Source organism: Durio zibethinus, chromosome 1 (genome assembly GCF_047325235.1).
Source record: "Durio zibethinus cultivar Kanyao isolate XHJ-2024 chromosome 1, ASM4732523v1, whole genome shotgun sequence".
Lineage (NCBI taxonomy): Eukaryota > Viridiplantae > Streptophyta > Magnoliopsida > Malvales > Malvaceae > Durio > Durio zibethinus.
In genome coordinates, this window is record NC_143162.1 from 491,756 (window position 1) to 514,158 (window position 22,403).

The 22,403-nt window shown below is 28.7% G+C and overlaps 4 protein-coding genes across 4 annotated transcripts; 3 read left to right on the forward strand and 1 right to left on the reverse strand.

The window, feature by feature from the left end:
- Positions 1-794: 794 nt before the first annotated feature.
- LOC111310889 (alpha carbonic anhydrase 4-like) lies at positions 795-3,228 on the forward strand. The gene is made up of 6 exons (XM_022910263.2): positions 795-1,053; positions 1,140-1,366; positions 1,712-1,815; positions 1,978-2,083; positions 2,705-2,863; positions 2,956-3,228. The coding sequence occupies exons 1-6, from the start codon at positions 945-947 to the stop codon at positions 3,040-3,042; spliced, it is 792 nt and encodes a 263-aa protein (XP_022765998.2). The 5' UTR covers positions 795-944; the 3' UTR covers positions 3,043-3,228.
- A 593-nt stretch (positions 3,229-3,821) lies between these two features.
- On the forward strand, positions 3,822-7,287 carry PMI1 (plastid movement impaired1). Its single transcript, XM_022910898.2, has one exon. The coding sequence runs from the start codon at positions 4,447-4,449 to the stop codon at positions 7,027-7,029; it is 2,583 nt and encodes an 860-aa protein (XP_022766633.2). The 5' UTR covers positions 3,822-4,446; the 3' UTR covers positions 7,030-7,287.
- Positions 7,288-15,455: 8,168 nt separating this feature from the next.
- LOC111312961 (alpha carbonic anhydrase 4-like) lies at positions 15,456-19,533 on the forward strand. The gene is made up of 7 exons (XM_022913752.2): positions 15,456-15,581; positions 17,389-17,603; positions 17,917-18,023; positions 18,148-18,250; positions 18,639-18,797; positions 18,921-18,974; positions 19,259-19,533. The coding sequence occupies exons 1-7, from the start codon at positions 15,479-15,481 to the stop codon at positions 19,346-19,348; spliced, it is 831 nt and encodes a 276-aa protein (XP_022769487.2). The 5' UTR covers positions 15,456-15,478; the 3' UTR covers positions 19,349-19,533.
- Positions 19,534-19,608: 75 nt separating this feature from the next.
- Positions 19,609-22,212, reverse strand: LOC111311488 (calcium-binding protein CBP-like). Its single transcript, XM_022910900.2, has 5 exons — positions 21,641-22,212; positions 20,439-20,485; positions 20,152-20,327; positions 19,995-20,013; positions 19,609-19,890 (listed from the first exon to the last, which is right to left on the reverse strand). The coding sequence occupies exons 1-5, from the start codon at positions 22,125-22,127 to the stop codon at positions 19,786-19,788; spliced, it is 834 nt and encodes a 277-aa protein (XP_022766635.1). The 5' UTR covers positions 22,128-22,212; the 3' UTR covers positions 19,609-19,785.
- Positions 22,213-22,403: the final 191 nt, after the last annotated feature.

Sequence of the window (22,403 nt, forward strand, 5' to 3'; positions counted from 1 at the left end):
TATATTTATAATAAATAAATTATTATTTCATATTATTAAATGTTTTTTATTTTATTAAATTTTTAAAATACATCTTAATACATGTGACCATTCTTTAATTTCATTAATACAATTTAAAAATTAAAAAATGATATTAGATAATTTTTTAAATAAGTTACTAAGCTAAAACTTTTGACAAAAAATAAAATGTCCGATATAGAAACTTGATATGCGAAAAGCTTTAAAAAATCATTACGAATCTTTTAATAAATGCATTTTAATTCATTTGAATTATTTTTTTAAAAAATAATTATAATTATTTTTATTATTTATCTTAATATTCTCAATTAAATTCATATATAAGATAATAAATCTTTAATTATCATCATTATTATATAAATTAATTTTATATTCTTTTTTCTAATTATAAAGATTCAAGTCTTAAATTACATTTATACGTAAAAATATTCACTTCATTGATTTTCATTGCAAATGTATGTACACTATTATTATGCGTAAAAGATGCAAAATTAATAATCAAGTTGTATCTAATAAATTTATAAACTTATGATAAAAAAATTAAAATGTGCATATTAAGTGATTTGTCACACAATATAAATATAAATATCATAAAAACAAAATAAAAATTATAGATATATTAAGTTTCTAAAGAATATTATATACAATAAAATTATAATTCAATTTGTTAACCCTTAACCATGCATATACGGATCATATATATTCAATTCTGGTGTTTCGTAGCAGAAATCGGAACAAAATCTGCATTGCAAATTTCGTTTCATTGTTTTCCTTTTGTGGGTTAAAGATCATCCATCTTGCATAGGATTGGAAGATTCTCTTTCTTTCCTAAGAAAAAAAAGAAAAGAAAAAGTTTTGCCACTCTATAAAAAAAATCCATCCACTGCAAAAACAAAGACAAAGCAAAGCAAAGCAATGTATTTAGCATGAGGTGCTGTAATTACAACTGCGAAAAGGCCTTTTCCTTGCTCTCTTTTGCTTCTCTCGTTCTATCCTCCAACTCTGTTCGCCTCAATTTTGTTCCTGATCAACAAGGTATATACATAATCATATACATGTATTAGTTTTTGTTACATAATCTGTAAATATGAATGTTTTTGTTTTATTTTGGGGTGCAAAAGCATGTATGAGCGGAGGGGATGAGTTTAATTACGATGAAGGTTCAGGAAAGGGGCCATCGTGTTGGGGTTCAGTCAAGCAGGACTGGAAAACCTGCAGTACTGGAAAATCGCAGTCTCCCATAGATATTCCTGTTGGAAGCACTCTGATTTCTCCTACTTTGGGTGATTTGCAACGTACCTATACATCAGGTTCGGCTGTTTTGAAGAATAGGGGACATGACATTGCGGTAAATTAGTTAATTCTTGATACTATATATATCTGTTTGAATATTGCTTTTCTTAATTTTCTACACTACTGCCATGTTCATGTTTTCATTTGATATTCATAAACCAAGCATGCATATCTTTTGTGTTTTTTATTTTTTTTTTATACCAACTGAAAGTCTGAAACAAATGGAATGATACAAATTGTTTTATTAATTTGTTTCATATTTTAATGACTAAAAATCAATTTTAACGTCCATCCAAATAAATTTTTATTTTTTTTTTACCAAACAATTCATCAAAATCCGTTGTTAGTTTGTCCTTATCACATCTATATATTCGATAATATTTATTAATATTTAATTTAGGTGTTGTGGAACGGAAATGCTGGAAAAATTAACATAAATGGGACTGATTATGAAGTAGTTCAATGCCATTGGCATTCTCCATCGGAGCACACATTCGGTGGAACTAGATATATAAATATAAATATATATATATATATATATATATATATATATTAGGCTTATGAGCTGAGCTTTGTGATTACTGTAATTAATTTTCCATGTTAAATTCAGAATATATAATCAGTTTATCATTTATATTGATGTATTTGTTTTTTTCTTTTGGCTTACAGGTATGATTTGGAAATTCACATAGTTCATCAGAATGCTCAAAATCAGATTACCGTTATTTCAATGGTTTTCCAAATTGGCCAAGCTGATCCTTTCCTTTCCTCGGTATGCTTGATAAGATTTGTTTTATTCTGTTTATATCTTCAAACTTAATATTTCTGATTTCACTCCTGTTTGAAATGAGATATATACATGCATATGTGGACTATAGTATTAATAATGGCTGCATACATAATATATATTAAATAAAATACATAGACACATAATATGTATCTGATTTTGTCAATTATTGTGTAGTAATAATTTCAAAGATTATTATTTATTTTCTTCTAGTGGTTGAGCAAATAATTTCATGGTAATATATACATTTAATAATTAAGGACTAACCTAACTTTATAAGTCAAGGTCACTCTTCTCTTTTTTTGAGACTATAACGATAAGTCTCCCAGTCTCGACATGGATAATACCTTATAGCGGGCACAATATCCGAACATTCCTTATTTATGTCAACAATATTGATATGTTACATCTACAATGTGTCAATCAAAATGCTTCAAAAAGCAACAAATAAACGTTTTTTTTTTTTTTCTTTTATTGCATGTGCCTAAATCCTTGTATTTTAGATTGGGGGATTAATTTCAAGTTCAAACTATACATAGTTTCAGGGTTGGTTGGGTTTTTTTTCTGATCATAGTTTTCATTGTTTTGGCCTATTATTGGTTGCAGCTACTGTCATCCATAGAAAGTATAGGAGGGGGAGAGAAAGACCTGGGGAATGTTAATCCAGTGGATATTGGATTTGCTGGCAGAAACTACTATCGATACACTGGCTCACTTACAACTCCTCCATGCACTGAGGGTGTTGTTTGGACAGTCTTCCAAGAGGTTAATTGTTTTCTTATGGATCTCTTCTTAATTTTCTGATCATTAATTGGAATGCTTTATTAATTAACTTATAATTATTATGTGTTACACAGGTGAAGACAGCCTCGACCGAGCAAGTTCACGCTTTAAAAGATGCCCTTGCTGAGGTGATTAATAAAAGTAAAAATAATAGAAAATAAAAAACAAATATAACAAAAAGTGCAAAAATATTTACCTAATGGAGTCTTAATGTCTTCAGAAAATTCAATTCAAGCATGGGTGATTTATAATTTTATATGACCATCAATCATATAATTTGTTGATAAAATATTCAGTCATTAGTTCTTGTCTTTAGAGTTCGATCCTTACAATCTCAAAATAATAATAATAATTTTTTTTTTCGCTCAAGAATATCTTTAAGAATACAAGATACACATTTTGTCCAGAAGCAATTGGTCGAGCAAATTCTACACATATACACATAGAAAAAAATGTTTCATTATAAATTTACTATTGCAGTTTATTTCTTATTCTTTTTTATTTACATGAATTTAAGGAAAATTCAAGGCCAACTCAATCGCTGGGTGCAAGACCAGTGTTGTTCTATGATCCAGGGGAGAGTGCTGCTTGACCTTAGCTCGATCAAAAACCAAAGAGCAGTTGTTACTGTACCACGTATTTGCATTATCTCCCTTGGTGTATTGTAGATTTATATTGTAGAAAGTTTAATAATAATATACATGATCTCAATGGAATCAAGCTTTATCTTATTTAATATTTTTTTATTTGAAGTTATTAGAATTAAAATTTGAGTTATTGAAATTAAAAATTTTAATATTTTATAAATAAATAATACGATTATTAATATTATTTTTTTAATATTTTTTATTAATTACTTTCTCTTATTTGTTAAATTTTGATACAGAACATGGAAGCACATGGTATGGCTAATTGTGTAGTACCAAGCAACAAAGTAACTGAATTTAGTCTGCAAACTTTATAATTTTTCAATGTAAAAATGTCTTGAGGAAACAAATAAGTAACTTTTCAATGGGAAGGCTGTTGGCTGTTGGTACTTGGTAGTCATGGCGTTTGTATTTGACAGACAGGAAATTTCTTAGACAAATCCAGAGGGTCCACAAGTACCATATGCGCACCATCACAGTAACTGAAGAACGACCCTAGCTGGCTGGTAGGTTTCCCTGGAAATACATATATTTCAACCATAAAACATAGAACCTACCATACAAGAACAAACATTAAATTCTATGGGGACCAGATTTCCGTATTCTGCTAATCCCATCACTTTCCAGCAGAGAGTTGGAGAAGGAGAGGACGCCAACGTTTGCTCTTGTCTTTCACATGTTTACCCTCACAGATTTGCTGGTGGCTGGTATTGAATGGACCAGCAACAGCCACTTCTCCTCATCATTCACAGTATTTTCTAACCACATAACATTTCAACCATGTAAAATCCTTATCTTCTTATTCTTCTTCTTCTTCTTTCCAACTTTCTGGAAGAAACTCAAACTCCAGCATCATAAATACTTTTCTGGCAGAACCTGGATTCATAGATTTAGTTTCTTTTCTTTATCTTCAACGATATGGCAAAAGAATACGCAGCAGGAGGCCGTAGGAATTCCAATACTCAGCTTTTGGAAGAACTAGAAGCACTCAGTCAATCCCTTTACCAATCCCACACATCCACCACTCGAAGAACGGCTTCGCTCGCTCTTCCTCGTGCTTCAGTTCCATCTATTGATGAGGCCACCGAAGCTAAATTTGAAGATAAGTCGAGTACCAGGCCTTGGTCCAGGCGTATGTCCTTGTCATCTTGGCGTTCCAGACCAAAACCTGATAATGAACATGATCAAAAGGATCAAGCCAGGAGATCAAATCAGACAAATCAGTTGGAAGAAAAATCAGTGTCAACAGAAAAGAAAGGAATATGGAATTGGAAGCCGATTCGAGCTCTATCACATATCAGGATGCAAAAGTTGAGCTGTTTGTTGTCTGTTGAAGTTGTAACTGCTCAAGGCCTTCCTGCTTCCATGAATGGCCTGCGACTTTCCGTTTGTGTGAGGAAGAAAGAAACCAAAGATGGAGCTGTTAACACCATCCCATCACGGGTATCACAAGGAGCTGCGGATTTTGAAGAGACTCTATTTCTTAGGTGCCATGTATATGGCAGTTATGGCAATGGAAAGCAGCTGAAATTTGAGCCCCGCCCGTTCTGGATCTATCTGTTTGCAGTTGATGCTGAAGAGCTCGACTTTGGGAGAAATTCTGTGGATTTGAGTCTGCTTATTCAGGAGTCCGTGGAGAAGAGCTATGAAGGAACTCGGGTTCGGCAATGGGACATGAGTTTCAATCTATCAGGAAAGCCAAAAGGTGGAGAACTCATTGTGAAATTGGGATTTCAGATCATAGAAAAGGATGGGGGAATTGGAATTTATAATCAAGCGGAGGGATTGAAGAGTAGCAAATCTAAGAATTTCACATCATCTTTTGCTCGTGAGCAATCCAAAACATCTTTTAGTGTCCCAAGTCCAAGGATGACTAGCCGATCAGACGCTTGGACTCCTTCAAAGACAGGAGTTAGAGCTGATCTTCAAGGATTAGATGATTTGAATCTTGATGAGCCGGCCCCGCCTCCTTCATCCTCTGTCGCCATTCAGAAATCAGAAGAACCAGAAAGGATTGAAGATGTCGACCTCCCAGACTTTGAAGTTGTAGACAAAGGAGTTGAAATTCAAGAGAAAGAAGCAGGGGAAGCAGAATCTGAAGAAACTGATGAAGATAAGTCAGCTTCAAGCGAGGTTGTTAAGGAGATGATGCATGACCAGTTACACCTAATAAGATTAACAGAGCTTGATTCAATTGCCCAGCAAATAAAAGCTCTTGAATCTATGATGAGGCATGAAAAAATAGTGAAAATAGATGAAGAAACAGAATCACAAAGACTAGATGCTGACGAAGAAACGGTTACAAGGGAATTTCTCCAGATGCTGGAGGATGAAGGAAGTAATGAGTTTAAACTCAATCAACCTGATATTCCACCTCTACAGCTTGACAAGGCTGAGGAATCTAGCGAATCTGATTCAAAGGTTTATCTACCAGATCTAGGAAAGGGGTTAGGCTGTGTGGTTCAAACAAGAGATGGGGGCTACTTAGCTGCTATGAATCCTTCGGATTCCTTGGTTGCAAGAAAAGACACACTAAAACTAGCAATGCAGATGTCAAAACCAATGGTTCTTCCATCAGATAAATCATTGAGTGGTTTTGAAATATTTCAGAAGATGGCAGCCGTTGGACTTGAGAAACTCAGCTCACAAATTCTATCTTTGATGCCTCTAGATGAAGTTATGGGTAAAACTGCCGAACAGATAGCTTTTGAAGGAATTGCCTCTGCAATTATCCAAGGAAGAAACAAGGAAGGTGCTAGCTCAAGTGCAGCTCGCACCATTGCTACTGTGAAAAGCATGGCAAATGCAGTGAGCATAGGCAGGAAAGAAAGGATTGCAACTGGAATTTGGAATGTGAATGAAAACCCATTGACAGCAGAGGAAATACTTGCTTTCTCATTGCAGAAGATTGAGGGAATGGCAGTTGAAGCCTTAAAAATACAAGCAGAAATAGCAGAGGAAGAAGCTCCTTTTGATGTTTCAGCACTCATCGGAAAGACAGCAATAGATAGTGAGAAGGATCAGGATCAGCCACTGGCTTCTGCTATTCCACTTGAGAATTGGATTACAAATTACAGTTTAATTTCTTCTGAAGCTCAGCTAGAAGACCCAGAAACACTGACGCTTGCAGTGGTTGTGCTGCTACGGGATCCCTTGAGGCGATTTGAGGCAGTTGGAGGCCCTATGTTAGCACTCGTTCATGCATCAGCCGCTGACATTAAAACAAACAAGTATGATGAAGAGAAGAGGTTCAAAATGACAAGTTTGCATGTTGGAGGCTTGAAGGTGCGAACAGCAGGGAAAAGGAACATATGGGATACTGAGAGGCACAGACTAACTGCTATGCAATGGCTGGTAGCATATGGATCGGGGAAGTCGGGAAGAAAAGGAAAACATGTGATGTCAAAGGGACAAGATATGTTCTGGAGCATTTCCTCAAGAGTAATGGCTAACATGTGGCTCAAAACAATGAGAAATCCAGATGTAAAGTTTGCAAAGTAAAGAGATTTTCTAAGAATGATTAATTCTAGAGAAAATTCATGGTTGCATCTATAACCTTCTAGGCTTCTACTCAGGCAGTAAACAAGGAAAGAAAGCACTGGCACTTGGAGCAGATGGTTCTTTCTTCCCTGCCAAAATTGCAGCAGTAACTTTTATTCAGATTGAAATTTAATAAAGCTTTTCCAAAACGAGATTGATGCTTGTATGTAGCTTTGTTTGAAGATATTCACAATATTATATGCACTTTCTTTGCTTTCATTTTTCTTGAATTGGTTGGAACTTGTCAAATGCAATAATTCCATTTATGTACGAATAATTTCATTTTTCTTATATTCACATTTAATATTCATCATACAACTTGATATTCTGACAAGCAAAACATCATGCTAATGCTTATACGAAAAAACATCCATAATCAATAGGCAATAATAGTCACAATAGAAAGGATCAAACAAAACTTGTTAATCATATGCCAAGCACTGTAAAAGTTGCACCAATGGCTGCAGAAAGATCACATAAAATAAGTTCATTTTCAAGGTTTATTAAATAATTGCATGTAGAGCAACATAAGCATAGAACAAAGGTTAAAGGCAGAAACTCAAACAGGAGCTTAATGAAAATTTTCTCGACGATTCAGCAGTCAATAACACTATTAGCCTTGCAGCAAAACTAACAGCCCTTAATGCAAAATGTTAAACATGGCACACCAACAGAAAAATGGTGCTGTTAAATCAAAAGTAATCGCTTAAAATAGTTTCAATTTCCTTTTATCAGAACTTCAATTTTGAGTGTGAAAGGAGAAGTCTTTATGTGTCTTTTGTTGTATCAAAATTCTGATAATAAGATGAAAAGGAACAATAAAAAAAAGGGAAAAAAGGAAGAAAATATTAAAAAAAATCAAAACAAGAGACATTGATTCAGAAGAAAACAAGGGCAACCCATATTTACTTCTTGAAACAATGAAACAACAATAATTGGGCTAACATCCCATGGCGCCTCATTTTTTCAGCACTGGATCCAATTCAAATGGATCACTGTCCTGATAATCTTGTTAATATATAATAGCTTAACAAATTCAACTGCAGGAGAGGAGGTGTTTCAAAAACGGATCAGCTCCCTCCAACGAGCCCTGATGGCAACTACTCATTGAACACTGGACTAAAACATTCAATACAAAATCCTTGCATTTCTTTTCTTGTTTCCAACGTGCTAACTAGTGTCCTTTTTGTTGGAACTTCGAATTAAAAGCCCAACACTCTACCAATTAATCGAACCCTTAGCTATCCAATATATATATATATATAATTTATATATAAAAATGTAAATTTTAAAAATATTAATAATAATTGACTTAAATATTTTTATAAATTTTTAAATTAATAAATTTATTCTTAAATATATAATTTTAAGGATAAACTAAATTAATTTAAATAAACTAGATTTAAATCAATAATAATTTAATAAAAAATATTCATAATTTAATGATAAATCATTCATAACTTAATGGTAAATTATTCATAAATTAATAATAAATCATTAATAATTTAATAGTAAATCATTGATAATTTAGTAGTAAATCACTGATAATTTAATTGTCATTTATTAATAAATTTTTTTATATTGCAAGTTGTCATAGATTAAACCTTGATTACTAGTAGAAACGAAGTCATAACTTTTATTTTGGGGTTAGGATAAATCTACCATAAACCTATTCAATAAAAAATTAGTAAACAATTTTAAATTTAAATAAAATGATATTATTATTATATTAATTATCTCATATATTATTAGTAGACTTTTTCAATTTCATGTTTTATAGTTGTAAAGTATAAATAATAACATATATATTAGTAAATCAATGATAGGTTAATAAAAAACAAGTGATAACTTAATAGTTAATCATTAATAATTTAATAATAAATCAATGATAATTTAATTATAAATTAGTGATAACTTAGTAGGAAATCAGTTTCAATTTAATAGTAATTAATTGATAAACTCCATAATAAATCATGAAGAACTTAATAGTAAATCAATAATAATTTAGTAATTAATTATTGAAAACTTAAAAGTAAATTAATATAATTTAGTAATAGTAAATTATCAGTAACTTAAGTATATGATGACATAAATTTTATCAATAATTACCAAAAGTATATCACAAGTTATCAAAAAATTACTAATTTTGATAACTTTTGATATGTTTTGGTAATCTTTGTTAAAAGTTTCATAACCTTTAATAAAATTTTGATAACTTTCGATACAATTTTGATAATCTTTGATATTATTTAGGTAACTTATGATATAATTTTTTTTAACAATTGATATAATTAAAATTTTTTAATCCCTTGAAATAATTTTTTAATATATTGTTCTTACACTTCAGTAATTAAATTTTCTTTTATATTTTTTTCCTTCAAAATTTTATAATTATTATTCCCATGAACAAAAACTGATATCAAATCAATTACACCATTTTCACCAACAATTAGTATTATGTGATTCATTGAATACTTTAATTGGATTTTTAACCTATAAAATTAAATAATTCAGGAAATGGTGGAGCTATCAGTAGCTTGAGATTGGTTACTGTCAAATTACCATGAGAATTATTTACCTTAATTGAAACAATAATTGTTTTAATTTTCTCTTAACTTTTATCTTAATATGTTTATATATTATTAATTTATATCTCAAGCTTATTTAATATTTTTTAATTATATTAAATTGCTCGCTTTTTTATCATCTAGGTAGTTGAATGATCTAATATGAATTATTTTCAATAAAAAATCATCAACTTAAGTAAAATTAATTGTTTTGGTGAATTCTTGTAAGGTGTGACAAAATTCATTGGAACTATCCTATGAATGTGTTTATACCAAAGTTACATTCTCATAAAAATTTATGGTGGTAATGCTGAAAATGAAATCAGTATAAATTATATAGATATTACATAACAAGTTTGTTATTTTTAGAATTGAAATTTTCTTAAAAAAACATAACAAGTATCAAATTTAGAATTTTATTTTATTTTTAAAATTATGTATTTTACTATTTTTATATAATAAAAATTTATGTATAATAAAATTTTTTAAATAAAGAAAAATTAAACATTCAATTGATAGAACGTACAAATATGTTAAATTGATGAAAGTACAAATGGAAGATTATCCTAAGTAAAAAAATTAGATGAGAGATTGAGTGATTATGTATAACTCTATCTTTTTTATATGACAAAGAAGGTTAGTGCTATATGATGTTCAATGAAAAAATATATAAATGTATTGGTCTCAAATTTCTTTAGGATTAATATGAAACTCTTTTATTTTGAAAAATATTGTATACTCCTTCATTTTTTCTTTTATATCAATTTAAGAATATTCATAGTTGTATCAAAATTTTTAAGATTGCTATATTAGGTAATATTTATTCAAAAGAATTTAAATTTATCAAATTAATTATCACTATTATATTTAATATAAAAATATTATTATAAATTATAATTTAATTAAACTTAAAAGTGATTTAAAGGCATTCGTTAGCAATGTTTATTTGATAAATCTTTATTTAATTTTGAATTTAGTAATTCAATCATTTTGAATTTTCATTATTTTGAGTTGCATTTTAGACTTAAGATAAAAGACCAATTAAGTTGAGTTAAGTTTTATCATCTATTTGTATTCATAATGCTCTCAATTACTTATGCAACTTAGCAAATTTAACTCAATAATTGGTGCATGTTTTTCTTTAGTTAAAATGCTGAATTTAAATCATCCTAAATCCAAATAAAAAAAGTATATTCAATTACTTATAATTTCAATTTCATTTTAGAAGTGCTTTTAAAATTAATTAATTAATTCAACCACAAATAATGAAGGGAAAATTTTTGAATAAAAAACTTTTAAATTGTTCTGGAAGATGAATAAAAAATATTAGATTTTGATTAAGTTATTATTTCAATTTGGATTTTGGTTATATTTAATCATTTTCGATTTTAAATAACTACTAAGTTATTAACTTTTAAAATAAATTGAAATCAAGTTAGTTTATTTTTATAATTATATATATTATTTTATTTTTAATTAAATTAAAATTTAAAATGAGAAAAAAATTTGTCTATATTCAATTTAAGTTTTGAATTATTTCAAATTTGAGTTGATTAATCCGTGCTTTTTTAACTATACTTTTATGATACAAGTAATAAATTTTAAAATAGAATAAAAACAAAACACAAAAAAAATTTTAGTGTAAAAATGTTGGAGATACTAATAATAATTTTAGAAAAAAATTCTTATGTACAAGTCTTACAAAGATTAATGAATATATTTCCTTTTGAGGATTTTAAAATTCATATTGCAAAAATGTTAATCTATATTAATGAGTTTTGTATTCGTTCATTTGTTGATTAAGTTACTATTATATAGGTTGAGGGAAACAATTCAAACATTTCATTTGAAAGAGATATCATAATTCATACTCATTTAAAAATACAATATCGAGTTAAATATTATTTGAGTTATTATGACCTTTTATAATATACTTTATTCTTTTAAAATGGAGAAGTTGATTAGCATCAAAATATATATAAAAAAATCATTTTGAATATGATAATAACAAGAAAGCAATAATTAAAAATATACAATAGTTTTGTATAGTAGAAGAAATTTTTTATGGAGAATGTGAATGTAATTATTGTGAATTTAATATTTTTTAAAATTATAATTTGTTTAATTTTTATGAATTTTATTTAGTAAATTTGTTCTCATTATTTTTATCACATATATAACCAATTTTTTATCCAAAATTATATACTTAAAGATAGAAACATAAGGCAAAGTTTATTACCTTTATTGGTGACAGAACACTTTATATTTTTTAATCTTTTATATGCAATTATACATCAATAATAGGTATGAAAACATATATACTAATATTTTAATTAAATTATTAATAAAACTTATCTCAATATGTACTATTTTATCATGAACTAAAAAATTTAATCTTTTATATACAATTATACATTGATAACAGGTATGAAAACATATATACTAATAATTTAATTAAATTATTAATAAAACTTTTCTTAATATGTATTACTTTATCATAAACTAAAAAATTTAAGAATATCTTAAAAATATTGACTTAATTATATTGTATATATTTATTTAATTTACTTTTAATATTAACATTAATATAAAAAATTATGATTTTAACTTATTATTACGTATTAAACTACTGATAGTAAATTAAAATTATTTACTCATATTTTTTAAATCATTTACACTTGAATTTTTTTCTTCTTTCTTTATTTCTCTATCTTACAAATTACATCATCTAGTATATATTGTGATTTTTTTTTAGATTTACATAAATTAATGATAACATAATAATGGATAATTAATAACTTAATAACTAATTATTGAAAACTTAAATGTAATCAATATAGTTTAGTAATAATCATAAATAATTTAATAACAAATTACTAATAATTTAATAGTAAATGAATGATAATTTAATGGTAAATAGTTGATAACTTTTTTATATATATGTAATAATGCAATAACAAATACATAATAGCAAATCAATTATAATATAATTATAAATGCATAACAACATAATACTAATCAAAGATAACTTAACAAAAAAAGAGTGATAACTTAATAATTAATTACTGATAACTTAGTAATAAATTAATGATAATTTAATAGTAAATTAGTGATAATTTAATAGTAAATCAACTTTAGTTTAATAGTAATTAATTTATAGTAGTAAACAATAAATAACTTAATCGTAAATCAATTATAAATTAGTAATAAATAATTGATAATTTAGTAGTTATTCATTGAAAACTTAAAAGTAATTAGTATAACTTAGTAGTAAATTATCGGTAATATAATAGTTAATCATTGATGACTTAATAGTAAATTATACATAATTTAATATAAAATAATAATAATTTAATAGCTAATCATTGATAACTTAATAGTAAATCATACATAATTTAATATAAAGTAGTAAATCAACTTTAGTTTAATAGTAATTAATTTATAGTAGTAAACAATAAATAACTTAATCGTAAATCAATTATAAATTAGTTGTAAATAATTGATAATTTAGTAGTTATTCATTGAAAACTTAAAAGTAATTAGTATAACTTAGTAGTAAATTATCGGTAATATAATAGTTAATCATTGATAACTTAATAGTAAATTATACATAATTTAATAATGAATAATAGATAATTTAGTGATAAATTAGTGACAATTTTGTGATAAATAATTAAAAATTAAGTAGTAAATCAATGATAACATAATAACAAATATATAAAAATATAACAATAAATCATTGATAATTTAATAGTAAATTGATAACTTAGTAATTTACTAATAATATAATAGTAAATTACTAACAACTTAATTGTAAATCAATGATAATTTAATAGTAAATTAGTTAATCATTAATAATTTTTTAGTAAATCATCAATAAAGTAGTAGTAAATCAATTATAACTTTATAATAAATTATCAATAATTTAATAGTAAATCACTAACAATGTTGGTAAATTGTCTATATATGGCAAATCATTCATAAATTAGTAATACATCATTGATAACTTTGTAGTAAATAATTAATAAGTTAATTGTCAATCATTGATAACTTTTATCATACTTGAAGTTGTAAGGGATTGAACCTTGAGTACTAGCAGAAAAGAGATAAAAACTTTCATTTTAGGGATTAAGATAAACATATCATGAATATATTCAATAAAAATGAGTGAAAAAATTATAAACTTGAATAAAATGATAATGTTATTATATAAAAAAATTATCTCATATATTATTATTGGACTTTTAAATTTCATGTTTCATACTTGTAAATACATAACAACATATTAGTAAATCAATGATAGGTTAATAAAAAATAAGTAATAATTTAATAGTTAATAATTGATAACTTAATATTAAATTAGTGATAACTTAATAGTAAATCAATTTCAATTTAAAAGTAATTAATTAATAAATTTAGTAGTAAATCATAAATAACTTAGTAAATCAATGATAATTTAGTAGTTAATCATTGAAAACTTAAAAGTAAATCAATATAACTTAATAGTAGTTAATCATCAATAATTTAATAATTAATCAATAATAACTTAAGAGTAAATCATGAATAATTTAATATAAATTAATGATAACTTGACAACAAATTATGGTTAATTTTGTAATAAGTTTGTGATGATTTTATAGTAAATAATCAAAAATTAAATAGTAAATCAAAGATAATATAGTAGTAAATGCATATTAATATAATAATAAATTATTAATAATTTATATGTAAATTATTAATAATTTAGTAATAAATCACTAATAATCTAGTTGTAAATAAGTGATAATTTAGTAGCAAATTAGTTAACAATTGATAACTTTGTAATAAATCATTAATAAATTAATAGTAAATTAGTTATAATTTGATAGTAAATCAATCATAATTTAGCAATAAATTATTCATAAATTAATAGTAAATTAATACTAATTAAATAGTAAATTAATATTGATAATTAAACGATATATCATTGATGATTTAGTAGTAAATCATTGATAATATAATAGTAAATCAATAATAATTAAATTGTCACTCATTGATAATTTTTTTAAAACTTGAAATTATCAAGAATTGAATCTTGGTTATTAGCAAAAATAAAGCTAAAAATTTTATCGTGAGAGACTAGGATAAACTTACCAAAAACTTATTCAATAAAAATATTTAGTGAAAAAATTTTAAATTTGAATGAAACAATAATATTATTTTATAAAATGAAAATTATCTTATACTAAATATGAACTCACGCTTTCCTATAGAAATTCATTATTAAATATATGATGATACAAATTTTATCAATAATCATCAAAAGTTTATCATAAGTTATTAAAAGATTACTAAAATTATATAAAGAGATTATTAAAATTTTATCAAAAATTACCAAAATTGTATACATAGTTACCAAAATTATATAATAAGTTACCAAAATATATAGAAGGTTTTAAAAATTTTATCAAAGGGTATTAAAGTCAAAATTATATAAAAAATTTATCAAAATTTACTTATATTATATCAAAATTAAAATTAAATTATTTTTATTTATCATTATTATCATAATATCAAAAAATTATTCATTGAATTGAATTTTTAAAAATAAAAATTACAGGAGCATGTGTGTGTATATATATATATATATATATATATATATATATATAAACAGTGCTTTATTGCTCTTGCCAGAAATTACCCAAAAATTTACCAGGAGTTATAAAGAAGTTTGTACATGCTCTCAGTGAATCTCATGCAGTCCCAAGGAAGTAAAAGAAAGAAAAAAAAAAAGGATTTCCTTCTATAAAATCGTCTTTATAATCAATGTCTGTCAGCAAACTGAAGCAAGGAAGACAAATATAATGAAAATGTTGGGTAGCTCTGAATCCACTACTTTTGTTATTCTCTTCATTTCTTCTGTTTGTTACCTCCTCCCCATTGCCATAGCATCTTCTGCTGAAGTTGGTATGTTTCTCTTCTTCCCCTTTTCCCTACTGTTTTGGCAATTGCCATTGCATGCATTTTCTAAGATTCCAGTCAATTCTCCTTTGCTTAATTGATATATCTTCATAAGCCAGATGATCAGGGTTTCTTTCTTTCAATCTTTTTTCTAGTTTTATTGAATTTGCGTTATCTGCTCTTACTTCTTCACTCTTCCTTTAAGCTGTTTGATATATGAGAAAGGGAACCCCTGTTTTTCAATTTAAAGATCACCTTTTGCAATTCAGAGAACGGTATGATCAACCAAATAAACCAGGTTCAATATTGCCTTGCTTTTATGAATAGCTATTGTCTAGTCCATGCTTTTGGCCAGCTTCATGTTTCCACTTTGGAAATCTGTTACCATTGCAGAAATTGCTCCACTTCCAACTTTCAACTGAAATTCTTTAATGGAAAAAGAAAAATCATTCCTTTGAACATTATGTATATAGTATCAATTACTGAGATAGAACTTTATAACACAACATTCTTTCAAGTGGAAACGAAATATTTCGTTATTGATTCATTAGATAGACCATAATTTTCCATTTTTTTGTTATCAATATGACTTAAACTAAAATTAACTTCATTGTTTCCAGATGCATACCACCTTGCTCAAGTCTTTCACTGTTTTCCCCATCCTTTTTCCTTTCCTTTATAATGGATATGGTCAAGACTAGCCATCTTTTTCTGTTGTATTTTACTTTGGCATTAATTTTTTAGTAGCCTTAAGACTTCAGGCTTCACTGTTTTTATCTTTAAGAGGGCTTTCAGCAAAGGTCATGGTATAGCAAATCTTGTGCAAATATTCATCAGATGATTGCTTCAGTAAAATGTATTTATAGTTAATGGCATTGACAAAAGTCTAAAATGTTATTCCACCTTTAATTGTTCACTTTCTCTTCTGTCTGGGTTTTATATTCTATGCATAGAATATAAAAACTATTTTCTTTACTTTTTAGGTGCTAATAAGTTGATTCAGTTCAGTAAATACTTTCAGAAGGCTAGACAAGATTGCAGATTCTCCTGTGTTTTATTCTCTACTTGACATTTTATCCTAGATTTTATTTATGTTTGAAGTTAAAGAAAAGAACAGATTCCCCTGTCTCATTGCTCTTATACTTTGTTTTGTTTAGAAGGAAAACATATTTTTACTTAATTGATTTAAAAGTTTTGATGCTTAAATTAAAAGGAATATATGTTTACTTAGTGATTCAAAAGTTTTGACATTAAAAATGTTTCCTTTTGTTTAAATATTGCCACTTGCCATTAGACCCTTGTAATTTTAAACACATAATATGATATAAAAATAGACACGAAAATGATATGATTTTAAATTTTAATAAAAATGTATGAGTTTAGCAAAATCAAAAATATTTTTTGTGTTTGACGTATCGACACGAATTTGATACGATATTATTTTGTGTTTTATATGCATTTGCCACTACACAAACATGATACATATATATAAATTGTCAGGTCTACTCGACAGTTCCTCAATGAATCATAATTAGGATTAAGATACCAGGATGCACTGATTTTTCACTGTTATCTCATGTTATTGAATTTATACTAGTTTTTCTGTTACAACCATTAACCAAAAATTATCCAAGCAAGAAATGAAAGATAGAGAACAATCATGCTTTTTTTTTTTCGCTATGCAATGTGGAAATTTTCTTTTTCTCACTGCTATTTAACTTCATGTGCAAGATTCACCTGTCTTTGAACCCTTCACTGTTGTAAATATCAACAGTATCTCACTTTTTTTCTTTTTTTGGGGTTGGGGGTGCAGAGAATGAAATTCCATTTACTTATACTGAAGGAACTGGTAAGGGGCCAAAGGAATGGGGCCATATCAACCCACACTGGCAACTTTGTGACACCGGAAAATTGCAGTCTCCTATAGATCTCGGTGAAAAAGTGCGAGTTCTTCCTAATCTAGGAAAATTGAAAAGGGACTACAAACCAGCTCCCGCTGTTGTGAAGAACCGGGGACATGACATTACGGTAAAATGTGCTAAAGTCTGCTGATTGTTTTCCTTTTCCATATCAATGATTTTGAACCAGCTACTGGTGAAAACAAGTTTTAATCACATAAGTAAAATGGTTTTGCATACCCAGCAAGTGCAACCAATCAACTGTACTATATACTTGCATGATTTTCTTTCAGATTTGGAAATTGAATTTTTTATAAACAGTAACTAACTAGAATACACATGTATTCTCATTCTGCTAGAATTTTCTTTTATAGCAAATCACGCACTATCATCTGTCATCTTTTCTTGTTCAATTCTATTGCGTGATCTGAATACTCCATCAGGTAAAGTGGAAAGGGGAAGCTGGAAAAATTAATATAGATGGGACTGATTATAAACTGCTTCAGTGTCATTGGCATTCACCGTCAGAGCACACATTCAATGGAACTAGGTATATCCCCCTCTTCTATACCTCATTAGATTACATGCATCAGCCATTATAAATAAATGCTATCACTTGATTTATATTGTATCTAACAGCCATTTATGTATTATGCCCTAAATTTTGCTTACAGATATGAGCTGGAGCTCCACATAGTTCATGTAAGTGCTCATGGAGAGATTGCAGTTATTGCAATTGTTTACAAATATGGCCGACCTGACCGCTTTCTTACTAGGGTAAGGCAACATTTTGTTTCACACGGTACATGTGTGCATATACTCACACTCCATTGTCTGCATATTCCCTCCACACTTGTTTGCAAGTGCAACAGCTAGCATAACTCTGTGTTTTCATGGATACATAGACCAGGAATTGAAGATAGGCTATAAAGAAATGATGAGTAACAAAAGTAACTTCAATTAGATATTCTTGTGGGGATAATGATGAATGCCACAGTTATGTTAAATGGATTTGACAGATGTAGTAGATGGAAAAGCTTCAGAAAGCAATATAAAACAAAAAATTCCATATATATGTTTGATGTTTAGACTCTTTGTGGATGCATTCCCCAACAACTGTTTCATCTTAGTTCTTTCCTCTTCTTTTTCTTTTTCCTTGTTGCAGCTTTTCCACCACATAAAAACAGTTGGAAATGGCGAGAAATATTTGGGGATTGTTAATCCAGGAGATATCAAATTTGGCAGCAGAAAGTATTACAGATATATTGGTTCACTAACAGTTCCTCCATGTACTGAGGGTGTTGTTTGGACAATTGTCAACAAGGTATTTCACTAACAAATTTCTTAATTGTATAAACAATAAACACCACATATATGCACACACATGGTCTCTGGTTTTGTTTTTGCTCCAATAGATGCTTCATTAATTTCTTACTGGTTCTATTAGGTGAGGACAGTCTCCCGGGAGCAAGCAAGAGCATTAAGGGATGCCGTTCACGATGTAAGTGTTTTTTAAACCCGACTCTGAGTAGGGAATACATATAAATACCAATGAGTCAAGTACATATGTTGATCTAAATGGTGAATTTTTTCCCGATAAAATGGATAAATTCATTAATTTTTTTTTTACATATTTTAAGTCCTGAGATGAATTTACTTTAAAGTTTGCATATTAATATATATTTTTTTTCCTTAGTTAATCAAATACTATCCATGTGAATGTTCACAAGAAAAAGGCTTTTGCGATTGATGAAACTTTGAATGGTTGAATATGTTTTATTTCAGGGATTTGAGGCAAATGCAAGGCCAACTCAACGACGGGATGAGAGACCAGTTTTGTTCTATACTCCGGTGATGAATGGCGGTTCCGCTTAGAATCCGATACATACTATAAAAAAAGAAAAAAGAAAAATTGCACCTCATACCATTATATCTCATTGTGCATTAATAAAATAATAACTTTACTCATTAGTGGAATTAGCTTCAACTTTCTTTTTCCTTGAATGTTCAAGTGCATAATGTAAGCTTTGTTTTGCGATGAATAAAATCACATTCCTTTATAAAAAAAAATAAAAAAAATCTACACATTCAGAGCTCTCATTACATGGCCATATGGCCATATGAAAATTATAACATGAAAAACTTGCAATTGAAATTGACTTCAAAAGAGTGGAAATACAAGTGATTCAAATCAAGCTTTTATTTTAGCTTATATATATATAGCAACAAAAACTCTAGTCAAAGCATAGTTCAAAGACAGAAATTTACTCCGTAAAACGCAAACACACAATCGAAAATAAGTTTTTCATAACCTATGCGATTAGGAATGGCAGAACGGTCAGCATGAATGCTTCGTAAGTAAACGTCGCATTACCACTGTACATGGTGTCCTTCTCCTTGAATTTCTCAGTTAGTCCCTAAACAAAGAAAGAAACATTGATTTACAATTGAATTACCATTACCGGAAAACCAAATTCCAATCAAGTTGAATGAAGAGAGGAAGTAGAAAGTGAGAGCTTACCTTAACTGTAAGGCAGCACCTGCATCAAAAAAAAAAAAAAAAGAAAGGGAAAAGTTAGATTAGTTAATATTATAGACATGAATGATCATTCGTTTTTATGATTAGACTGAAATGTTTCCTAATTTCGGAAATGAAACATAGTGAAGAGCAATCATACTCGATGAAGTTGTCATATTCAATGGCCTTGTTTTTGCCTCCAGTTTTATCAAACTTGGTTACAAGCAAATCCAAAACAACCGGAGAGACTGAAAATCCCTGACTCAAGAGTGCCTCTCTCAGTTCATTGACATCAATTTTACCACTCCTGTCCCTGTCAAATTTCTCAAAGATGGCCTGCAGACCAACGTCGCCGTTTAGTTCTTTCAATTGAATAAACCCATAAATTCAATCAAGAAAAAGGTAAAATTATGTAAATCTAAAAACCAAGTTTCTCAAGAAAATTACCCTCCAATTCTGAAGACTATAGAAGACTGCAGTGAACTCCTTAGGACCTGCAATTAAAAATTTTCAAAAAAAGAAAAAGGTTAATCACATTGCTAACCAAACTTTGAAAGATAAAAATATTTATCATAAAATTACTGCTACATTTAGTCATAGCACTTTTGAGTAATCCGACAAATCAAATACAATTAATTAATTTGAAAGTAATGCATGTGACGAGAATCACCCACCCACCACAATATATTTGACTCAATCAGTAATATGTGGTGGTTCAACAATTCCAACATATAAAAAGACGAAAATAAAATAATCAATTAGACCACTGATTCAATAAAAAGCCTAATTACAAATAACATCATCTATATAGACTGCGTAGGAATGGATAAGGATAGTTACTCGCCAAAAGATTTTTTTAAGCGTAACACCTGCTATCGTTATATTACAATAAATTAACGCCAATTTAGAAATGCTTGAAATTTATTAAAAATTTTATATAAAACTTACATTTATAAATGATAAATTTTTACATAATATTTTATTATAATTGGACAATTATGAGATTATAATAAAAAATTGTAGGCGAAATAAACGCCTTTCAACATGCCTCCACTTGATGCCTGACGCACGTGACACCACTCACAATGGACAGATATATCCCACTAACATTGGCCAAATCTTAAAAAGAGAGTGGCATAATGGTACACCAAAGGGTTATTTTAATCAATTTATTGCATAGAAGTAAGTAATCCCGGCATCAATGGCACGCGGCCCGCACGGATTAGACGTAATTGAACACCAGCGTAAGTTAGTGAAGCTTATAGCAGGCGGCGTACGTTAGACTCCAACAGAAAGTAAAGTTTTTCCTCTACTTGAAACTTGTGATGGAGAAGATGTAATTTCACAATACAAGATAGTAACATAACGATAAAAATAAATAAATAAATAAATTCGGAATTAATTGGATATTTAATTAGGCATGTATAAGGCCTAATTTTGTAATCAATTTTCAAATTGCATTTAATTGTAATTAAATGCATATGTCTTACATTTCCTCACACAAATTTTAAACCATTTTTGTTGATCTTAATTTTCAATCAATGTAAAATTAACCTAATAACTCAATTGCAATTGCCAAATGAAAGCTAAAATTTAGAATAATAATAAAAATAAATAAATAAATAAAAGTAAGATAAAAAGAAACTGACCGATCTTTCTGGTGTTGGTATTAGTGAAGAGATACATGAGCAAATGAACGGTTCTCAAACTGAAGCTTTGATTGTACGAAGAAAGAGCTCTTTGCAACTCCTTATCGTCAATAAACCCACTTCCATCTTGATCAGCTAATTGAAAGCAAGCCACGACGTTAGGATCTGTCCCCGGTGGAAACGCTGAAGGCACCAGAGCCGCGAACGGGCTCGCATAACCTCCTGCAGGAGGATAGCTTCCGCCGTGAACCGGAGGAGCGCCACCGACGCCGTACGCCTGGTGCTTGTCCTTTGGTGGCTTCTCCACAGGAGGGGCAGAGTAGGGAGCAGAAGGTGCGCCGTATGGTCCAGAGGCGTATGGGGCACCGTACGGTTGAGGCGGAGGCGGAGCGCCGGCAGTGTATGGAGCGGCTGTGTAGGGCTGAGCCGGAGGGGCACCGTAGCCGTAGCCGTAGCCTGGAGGGTGTTGAGGGTATCCACCGGACATGCTTCGAATAATTATTTGAGCAAAAATGAGCTTTTCACTTTGTTTTTGTGTTTTTTGCGGAGTTGGTTTGTGAAATATTTTATAACGCTGGAGTTTGTCAAAGTAAGTTTCATTTTGTATATTATTAAAAAAAAAAAAAATTTAAAAATTCCGCGGCGGCTGATGTGTACTCAAATGAATTTGAATTTTTTGGTAAGAAACCAGCGGTCAATCATAATGGGCAAAGGGTCAAGAATTATGGGCAAAGGGTTGACTATTGAACAAAAAGCAAAAAGC